Source organism: Eurosta solidaginis, chromosome X (genome assembly GCF_040869045.1).
Source record: "Eurosta solidaginis isolate ZX-2024a chromosome X, ASM4086904v1, whole genome shotgun sequence".
Taxonomy (NCBI): Eukaryota; Metazoa; Arthropoda; class Insecta; order Diptera; family Tephritidae; genus Eurosta; species Eurosta solidaginis.
In genome coordinates, this window is record NC_090324.1 from 26,838,380 (window position 1) to 26,848,807 (window position 10,428).

At 40.0% G+C, this 10,428-nt stretch overlaps 1 protein-coding gene and 1 pseudogene across 1 annotated transcript; one reads left to right on the top strand and one right to left on the bottom strand.

The window, feature by feature from the left end:
* Positions 1–7,766: 7,766 nt before the first annotated feature.
* On the top strand, positions 7,767–8,672 carry LOC137234817 (zinc finger protein 782-like; annotated as a pseudogene).
* A 28-nt stretch (positions 8,673–8,700) lies between these two features.
* LOC137234595 (glutathione S-transferase 1-1-like) lies at positions 8,701–9,382 on the bottom strand. Its single transcript, XM_067758054.1, has one exon. The coding sequence runs from the start codon at positions 9,328–9,330 to the stop codon at positions 8,701–8,703; it is 630 nt and encodes a 209-aa protein (XP_067614155.1). The 5' UTR covers positions 9,331–9,382.
* Positions 9,383–10,428: the final 1,046 nt, after the last annotated feature.

The following is a 10,428-nucleotide window of genomic DNA, read 5'->3' on the forward strand; positions in this document are numbered from 1 at the left end:
AGAGGCCAAGGTCTCCGTTCCAGAGTGGCATCATTTTTTTGTTATTCTTTGATTTTTGTCGTTCCGGATGGAGAGGCCGAGGTCTCCATTCCAGATTTGCGGTTTTTTTTTTGCTGGTTGGATGATGCGCGTTTTCGCTGCAGCGTATGTATTTCGTCAGTTGTGTATTATATTATTACCCTACAAAACACTTGGTCACAAAACTTACCCACGCCCATGCAAATGTGACTACGAATATAACCTATCACCGTAAAATGACCAGTCAAATGACGTGGGATGACGAGAGCGTTTTTGCAAGGTAGTTAGTGCTGTGATTTCGAGCAGCTTATGCATTTCAACAAAACCAGCAAGATTGCGGTGTGTGGGAGGTTGGAACTGACGTGATTCCAAGCCACCCACGAAAAATTACTTGTTTTCGTGATACGCGTGTTGTTTTATTAACAAACGTACGTTAAAATAGATGAATAAACGGAGTTTAAAACGAAGCGTAGATGATGACGAAGGTATGGATTTAATTTTGTGCGACAGCTCATGACGAATAGCGAAAATCGTAATTAAACTCGAAAGTGTACCAACTGCCGGTGCTTGCATGCAGCTTGGCGATGCGTTCTCCACAACGCGTTCTATCTGCACGTACCATTCTGAGATTGCATGCAACCCTGTCGTGTATTTCGTGGTTAGCTGACAGCTGGTATGGTGAATTTGTGGTGTGCGAGTATATATATATATACATATATGTATTTGCTTGCCCTTGAAGAAAAAACTAGGTCACTGGGGCAGTAGCACACTAGGCCGGTAGAAACAGTTGACTTTTTCCAATTTCGGGATTTTGTCGTGTCGGGATTCTTTTATTTCGGAACCCGGATTGTTTTTGTACCGAGCCCTTATAATGACTGTTTGTGATGTTTGTTGTTGAAAAACAACAAGTCCTGCCCCCCGCCAAAAAACAGGCAGTACCGACGGCAAAAAAAATCAAAAAAAATTGTTTTGTTGTTTTTTTTTTTTGTTTGCAAATGAGAGCAATTAATGTTTAAGGAGGTGTTTGCCTTTATTTTTTGCGCGTAATTATGTTTTGGGACTGCCCGGGTCAAAAAAGCCGATCCCGACTTTGTTCTTTTTGCGGGTTTTCGGTATCAGTGTGCGTCATTTGATGCAGCACTAATAGGACATGCCGAACCAAGTAGGCATACATACATACATATGCACATAAGTTGGTTACAACTATGCCAACGGCAAAAGACAAAACAAATGAACATTCATACACACCCGTGTATAGAATGTAGAATTCCAATGAATTGAAAGAAGCGGTAAAGAAATCGAATGATTTTTTTCCCCGTTCTTTCAATTCTTTTTACTACGGCGCTTGGAGTACGGCGCATGGAAAATTGAGGAGGAAACAAGTAAGGAAGGTTAAGTTCGGGTGTAACCGAATATTACATACTCAGTTGAGAGCTATGGTGACAACATAAGGGAAAATAACCATGTAGAAAAATGAACCGAGGGAAACCCTGGAATGTGTTTGTATGACATGTGTATCAAATGAAAGGCATTAAAGAGTATTTTATGAGGGAGTGGGCCATAGTTCTAAAGGTGGACGCCATTTAGGGATATAGCCATAAAGGTGGATCAGGGTTGACTCTAGAATGCGTTTGTACGATATGGGTATCAAATGAAAGGTATTAATGAGTATTTTAAAAGGGCGTAGACCTAAGTTCTATAGATGGACGCCTTTTCGAGATATCGCCGTAAAGATGGACCAGGGGTGACTCTAGAATGCGTTTGTACGATATAGGTATCAAATGAAAGATGTTAATGAGCATTTTAAAAGGGAGTAATCCTTAGTTCCATAGGTGGACGCCGGTCGAGATATCGCCATAAAGGTGGACCAGGGGTGACCCTAGAATTTGTTTGCACAATATGGGCATCAAACGAAAGGTGTTAATGAGTATTTTAAAAGGGAGTGGGCCTTAGTTCTATAGGTGGACGCCGTTTCGAAATATCGCCATAAAGGTGGGCCAGGGGTGACTCTAGAATTAGTTTGTGCAATATGGGTATCAAACGAAAGGAGTTAATGAGTATTTTAAGAGGGAGTGGGCCTTAGTTCTATAGGTGGTCGCATTTTCGAGGTATCGCAATAAATGTGGACCAGGGGTGACTCTAGACTTTGTTTGTACGATATGGGTATCAAATGAAAGGTGTTAATGAGTATTTTTAAAAGGGAGTGGGCCTTCGTTTTATAGGTGTTCGCCTTTTCGAGATATCGCCATAAAGGTGGACCAGGGGTGACTTTAGAATTTGTTTGTATGATATGGGTATCAAATGAAAGGTGTTAATAATTATTTTAAAAGGGCGTGGGGCTTAGTTCTATAGGTGGACCCCTTTTCGAGATATCGCCATAAAGGTGGACCAGGGGTGACTCTAGAATTCGTTTGTGCAATATGGGTATTAAACGAAAGGAGTTAATGAGTATTTTAAGAGGGAGTGGGCCTTAGTTCTATAGGTGGACGCCTTTTCGAGATATCGCCATAAAGATGGACCAGGTGTGACTCTAGAATGCGTTTGTACGATATGGGTATCAAATGAAAGGTATTAATGAGTATTTTAAAAGGGCGTAGACCTAAGTTCTATAGATGGACGCCTTTTCGAGATATCGCCGTAAAGATGGACCAGGGGTGACTCTAGAATGCGTTTGTACGATATAGGTATCAAATGAAAGGTGTTAATGAACATTTTAAAAGGGAGTAATCCTTAGTTCCATAGGTGGACGCCGGTCGAGATATCGCCATAAAGGTGGACCAGGGGTGACCCTAGAATTTGTTTGCACAATATGGGCATCAAACGAAAGGTGTTAATGAGTATTTTAAAAGGGAGTGGGCCTTAGTTCTATAGGTGGACGCCGTTTCGAAATATCGCCATAAAGGTGGGCCAGGGGTGACTCTAGAATTAGTTTGTGCAATATGGGTATCAAACGAAAGGAGTTAATGAGTATTTTAAGAGGGAGTGGGCCTTAGTTCTATAGGTGGTCGCATTTTCGACGTATCGCAATAAATGTGGACCAGGGGTGACTCTAGACTTTGTTTGTACGATATGGGTATCAAATGAAAGGTGTTAATGAGTATTTTTAAAAGGGAGTGGGCCTTTGTTTTATAGGTGTTCGCCTTTTCGAGATATCGCCATAAAGGTGGACCAGGGGTGACTTTAGAATTTGTTTGTATGATATGGGTATCAAATGAAAGGTGTTAATGATTATTTTAAAAGGGCGTGGGGCTTAGTTCTATAGGTGGACCCCTATTCGAGATGTCGCCATAAAGGTGGACCAGGGGTGACTCTAGAATTCGTTTGTGCAATATGGGTATTAAACGAAAGGAGTTAATGAGTATTTTAAGAGGGAGTGGGCCTTAGTTCTATAGGTGGACGCCTTTTCGAGATATCGCCATAAAGATGGACCAGGTGTGACTCTAGAATGCGTTTGTACGATATGGGTATCAAATGAAAGGTGTTAATGAGAATTTTAAAATAGAGTAATCCTTAGTTCCATAGGTGGACGCCGTTTCGAGATATCGCCACAAAGGTGGGCCAGGGGTGACTCTAGAATTCGTTTGTGCAATATGGATATCAAACGAAAGGATTTAATGAGTATTTTAAGAGGGAGTGGGCCTTTCTGGACCAGGGATGACTCTAGACTTTGTTTGTACGATATGGGTATCAAATGAAAGGTGTTAATGAGTATTTTAAAAGGGAGTGGGCCTTCGTTCTATAGGTGTTCGCCTTTTCGAAATATCGCCATAAAGGTGGACCAGGGGTGACTCTAGAATGAGTTTGTACGATATGGGTATCAAATTAAAGGTATTAATGAGAGCCTTAAAAGGGAGTGGTGGTAGTTGTATATGTGAAGGCGTTTTCCAGATATCGACCAAAATGTGGACCAGGGTGACCCAGAACATCATCTGTTGGATACCGCTAATTTATTTATATATGTAATACCTGCCAAGATTTTAAGGGTTTTTTATTTCGCCCTGCAGAACTTTTTCATTTTCTTCTACTTAATATGGTAGGTGTCACAACCATTTTATAAAGTTTTTTCTAAAGTTATATTTCGCGTCAATAAAACAATCCAATTACCTGACCATATTTCATCCCTTTTTTCGTATTTCGTATAGAATTATGGCATTTTTTTCATTTTTCGTAATTTTCGATATCGAAAAAGTGGGCGTGGGCATAGTCGGATTTCGTTCATTTTTCATACCAAGATAAAGTGAGTTCAGATAAGTACGTGAACTGAGTTTAGTAAAGATATATCGATTTTTGCTCAAGTTATCGTGTTAACGGCCATGCGGAAGGACAGACGGACGACAGTGTATAAAAACTGGGCGTGACATCAACCGATTTCGCCCATTTTCACAGAAAACAGTTAGCGCCATAAAATCTATGCCCCTACCAAATTTCAAAAGGATTGGTTAATTTTTGTTCGACTTATGGCGTTAAAAGTATCCTAGACAAATTAAATGAAAAAGGGCGGAGCCACGCCCATTTTTAAATTTTCTTTTATTTTTGTATTTTGTTGCACCATATCATTACTGGAGTTGAATCTTGACATAATTTACTTATATACTGTAAAGATATTAAATTTTTTGTTAAAATTTTACTTTAAAAAAAAAATTTTTTTAAAAGTGGGCGTGGTCCTTCTCCGATTTTGCTAATTTTTATTAAGCGTACATATAGTAATAAGAGTAACGTTCCTGCCAAATTTCATCATGATATCTTCAACGAATGCCAAATTACAGCTTGCAAAATTTTAAATTACCTTCTTTTAAAAGTGGGCGGTGCCACGCCCATTGTCAAACATTTTACTAATTTTCTATTTTGCGTCATAAGTTCAACTCATCTACCAAGTTTCGTCGCTTTATCGGTCTTTTGTAATGAATTATCGCACTTTTTCGGTTTTTCGAAATTTTCGATATCGAAAAAGTGGGCGTGGTTATAGTCCGATATCGTTCATTTTAAATAGCGATCTGAGATGATTGCTCAGGAACCTACATACCAAATTTCATCAAGATACCTCAAAATTTACTCAAGTTATCGTGTTAACGGGCGGACGGACGGAAGGACGGACGGACGGGCGGACATGGCTCAATCAAATTTTTTTTCGATCCTGATTATTTTGATATATGGAAGTCTATATCTATCTCGATTCCTTTATATATGTACAACCAACCGTTATCCAATCAAACTTAATATACTCTGTCAGCTCTGCTCAACTGAGTATAAAAACGGTAAGTTGGTTTTAATATTTATTCTTTTTGTAAAAGAATTTTTATTGTAGATTATTAATTAATATTTCTTTTATTTTCAGGTACATGCGGTGGGGATCCAGGAGAGCTGATGGGTAAGTATGCCGGTATCGTTCCTTTTTTAGTGTTTTGTACATTTTCTAACTTCTTTACTTTTGCCTTTTCTCGTTTCAGGTATTGGTGATGAAAAAGTCGAAAAAATACCACCTATATTGTTCATTGTCATCTAAATAAAGTGCAAATTGCTGACCCTTACAATAAAATATCCTCGAGGTCGAAGAGATCTACACAGCAGCCTGAAAAAAAACCCAAAAAAAAAAAAAACCCCGAGGCCAACAGCTGGCCAGTGGAGGTCTCGCACACTAGGCGCAGTAATGAGTAGTAGTAATTTTAATTCGAATAATGGCACAGCGGGATTAAATTTAAAAACAGGTCCAACAAATATGGGCCGAGATAACGGCTGGCTATCGTACATAGTGCCCAGTATGCAAAGAAAGGTCACAAAATTAAATTATGATTTAATAGAAGAATGTAAACGTTGTAAGGATGACTCTGTGCTGTCCAAGTATACGTGGTGATTTGGAAAGCTATTGCCGTGACATTCGTCGCGAAATTGTCAAAAAAGTGCGAAATCGTTGCGCACCGCTTTTCATAGCCTGAGAACGTGGTCGCGTGCCTGTAGCAGGATATTTGGTAACCGTTTGTGAGGCTGATATTGAACCGCGTGGCCTTTATGAAGTGCCCGAAGATCATATCTTTCATTTTGTCACGCCACTCTGGTGTGCTGTGGTTTCAGGAAAATTGCCTATGGTCAAATGTTTGGTACGCATTGGCTGTGATATAAATGCCACCTCCGATTCTGGATCTACACCAGTGCGTTGTTTTATGTTATATATATTTAATTAAATTAAAAAATTTAATATTTTATATGTATATATATTTAATAGGGTTGGGAAACTGCTGAACTAAATCACTGAATTCTTAAATTGGATTAGTTTAATTAGTTGTTGCTACAACAACAACAACAACAGTTTAATTAGTGATTCAATGAGGCTATCGAAAAAGCCCAGGTATAGCTCGCTTAATATATACATAGAACGAATTTGAAGTGACCTTTTCATTTCATTGATTTTAGAACGAAAATCTAAGTATATAAAAATATACAGTCAGTGTCAAAAGAAAACGTACACACGTGGAAATTGTTCAACACCTAGTTGAAGGTGGTGCGGATATTAAACAAAACGAATATTAATGGTGGCATTTGTTTGATAAATTCAGTACAATCCACACACTTATGTTTATATTTGATTAATAAAGGCGCAGATGTTACTGCCAAGGATATACGAGAAAAGACTGCGCTAACATTATGCGATACAGGAACATAGGCTAGAAACTACCAAGCTGTTATTAGAACATGGTGCCGCTCCATATGTTAGGAGTCGCTACGGTGGTGATGCTCTACGCACTGTTTGCATTAAAGGGGGCGAATCAAATTTCGATTATTTAAAAACACACCTCGAATACTCAGACGAACGCATTGCAGAAGCGCATGAATTGATTGGTTCTTTTGCGTGGTGATGGGCCATCCAAGCCACGTACGCTATAAAGGGCATTCAATAAAGTTCGACATGTTAGCAAGGTGAAAATAAATGTTTCTTCAGGGGTTGCACGTGATATTTGGATACGATACATACATGAATATCCTGAAAGAGCAAATTACTTGATGCGGACCAACTTACAAATCGAAACACAATGTGGGCAGCTGTATAATCTGTGATGTGCTGAATCATGCAAATTGACAATAAAGAAAAATTTTCGTATGAAAAAGCTTTCAACATCATGGATATACCCACAGTTGATGTGCCTATGTGGAACGCTGATAACTTGTGCCGAGTATGTGTTAAAGAACTGAACACGATTAAGAATGCAGAAGGGGACGCGTGTGTGAACATTTTCGAGATACCCGATCATTTGGCTAAAGTATCCGCGTGCATATCAAATGAATTTTGTGCTTCTAATAAATACTCCAAATTCCTCTGCATGAGCTGTTATCAACACATTATTGCATTCTGTAAGTTTCGCAGAATGTGTATAGATTCCATTAGACGATTTGAAGAGCTCTTGCATACGGGCGATGTGGTGCCTTTTGAAGATGATAAACCATTTTCACTTTCAAGCGAAAGAGAGGTTAAGGAAGAATCTACGAATAATTTGCCAATAGAACAATATAATCACCTTCATAAAGATTAGGAAGAAAAAGCACAATCCGAAATAGCTGATACCAGAAATTAAAAAAAAAATGTAAAGAACACCAACAAGAGGACAGCCAAGAGCCACAAGAAACGAACTATAAATACGACTGAAAATGCACAAGAGCTTGTTCATGATTTCAATTCATTTGCCAATACCGAAAACGAACATAATCTATCTGATAATGCAAAGGAATCTGGAAATCCTGATGATTCTGAAGATAACATGTCATTAGCTAGCTTCAAAGATTCTCAAGATGTTAAAACTGGGTATAAGCGCAGAAGCACAAGGAATAAACCAAAAACTGTCAAAACACCGGCCTCAAAAGCCATAAGAAGCAAAACGAAGAAATTAACTATCTATCATTGTGAGATTTGTCCGTCGCGTTTTTTTTTGTTTTTTTTTTTTTTTGTTGAGCACCGCCTCCTGGCACATAATCGTGAGCATAAAGGTCTCAACCCCTATCCTTGTACGCGAGAAGGTTGCAATAAATCCTGCACGCGGTGGAGTGGCATGAAGATAGCATGAAGATAATGCGAGTTTTTGTTTGAATGCGATGAAGAGGGTTGCGGTAAGATATACAAATGCAAATCGGCATTAAACGTACAAAAGAGGGAGATTCACAAACTGGGCCCTGAACTAAAATCGCACATTTGTGAAACATGTGGCAAAGGATTTAAAAGTACGAAAATCCTTCGTGAACATCGCTATACGCACAAAGATAAATCTGAACGTCCATTTTCGTGTGATCAGCCACATTGTACACGTCGTTTTGCCAATAAAGACAAGTTAAAAGTACATCTGAAGCGGCATGCTGGCATCAAAAAGGTATGTATGCTCACATTGTGGTATGCATAAACGACTAAGAACGAATTGACGATTCACATGAACTATCATACGCTGGAACGTATGTACATGGCCATGTCGCTTCTGTAGCAAGGTTTGCAATAGTGCTGGTAATTTGAAAAACTAAAGGAATATGCTTGTCGTCATTGATATCTTAAATTTGCCAAACCCGATACACGAAAGTATCATGAAATGAGACATACAGGTGAGAAGACAAAGAATGGTTACTGTAAATATGATATTAACTTGTTCTTTCCTTGTAGGTGCCGGTGTGTTGCAATTTAAAAAAACTACACAAAAATTAGCCTCAAATTCAGCTGAAGAAGTTCGCCTTGAACTCTAAACAACCCTCCCAATTCTCATCGGTGCCTGGTGCAGATTTCTTTACATTAGCATGCCATTTGGCAACATTAGCATATTTACTAAAATCAAATCCGGCTACTTCAAAAGTGGACGCTGTCTCAAGTATAGAAAGATCGGGTAAGGTAAGTGCATCACCAGCTACATACTTGTGTCCTTCGAGGAAAGTATTTAGCAGGTCAAAAGCTGATTCAATTTTCTTGTACAACTCTGGATCAGCAGGTGCTTTGGCAAATAATTGTGGGTAATAATAGTCAGCGAAGCTCTTATAAAGTGTACCCATATCGAAATATAAACGTTGATTGATAACTGCTTTCCTTTTGGGGCATTTAGGGTATAGCGTATCATCTTTGCCATATTTCTCAGCCAAATAGACCATAATTGCGCGTGATTCCCAAAGTGGAAAACCATTGTCGACCAGTGTAAGAATAGTGTGCTGTGGATTTAGTTTAAGATATTCTGGTTTCATGTGCTCGCCAGCCATAAGATTCTTTGGTTTCTTATTTAAGTTGAGACCAAGCGCTTTTGCGGTCATTATAACCGATCGGCAAGGGGCAGAACTAGCTGTGTCATAGAAATCCATGTTTGTACTTGGTGTATTTATGTTTGCTTTGCGATGAAAACAAAATTTGCAATTTAAAGCTTCAACGACTTATTAAAAAAACTCGGCATAGGTGATTTGGTGCATTTCGATTGTATGGATCTCCCCGCACAGGAAAATCTGATGCGTGCGCTAGAATTGCTCAAATGAAATACTTTCGGGTACGGCTAAGCTGCCGGTGAGATTCCATGCACTATTATGAGTTGCTCTTATTGTTATTAAGCTCCAGTATTTTGGCCATAGTGTGCCAAAGAATAAAAAAAAGGGGGGTTTGTGTTGTGTGGCAGATTGGTGGATCTGATCGAGAGCTGGGTGATCTCTGGTTCCCGAGAGGGAGCGTGGGTGATGGGGTTTGTTGGCCTCGTTCGGGTGAACGAGAGCTGGGTTACGGTGGATTATCGATAGGGGGTGGAGTTCGGAAAGGAGGGAGAGAAACGGAGGGATTGTTATGAGGAGCTCTTGGCCTTGTCGCAATCCATCTCCTCCGTTGGAAGAAGGATCAGTTTGACCAAAGGTCGTCTGACTTGACCCTTATCTGTTATGAGGTCAACTACGCGAACTCGGTTATCTTCGCCGGGGTGTACATTGACGACTCGACCTAACCTCCATTCGTTGGGAGATAAGTTGTCCTCTTTGAGGACAGCGAGATCTCCCACTTTTATATTTTCTTTGGGATGCTTCCACTTCACTCGTTTTTGAATTTCGGATAGATATTCCACCTTCCATCGTTTGCAGAAAGTGTGATGGAGGGCTTTGATTTTCTGCCATTGATTGATCATCGAGGCAGGGCTCTCACTAGCATCTGGCTCTGGCGGAGCCAGTAGATGGCTGCCAGTGAGGAAATGGCCTGGGGTAAGTGGCTCTAGGTCCGTCGGGTCATTGGACGCCGGGCTGAGCGGCCGCGAGGTCAGGCATGCCTCGATGCGGCTCAAGAGGGTATGGAATTCCTCGAAGGTGAATTTGTGTGGTGAGGCTATCTTTTTGAAATGGCTTTTGAAGCTTTTCACTCCAGCCTCCCACAGCCCTCCCATATGGGGAGCGCACGGAGGGATGAAATGCCACGTGAGTGACTGGTGGCTG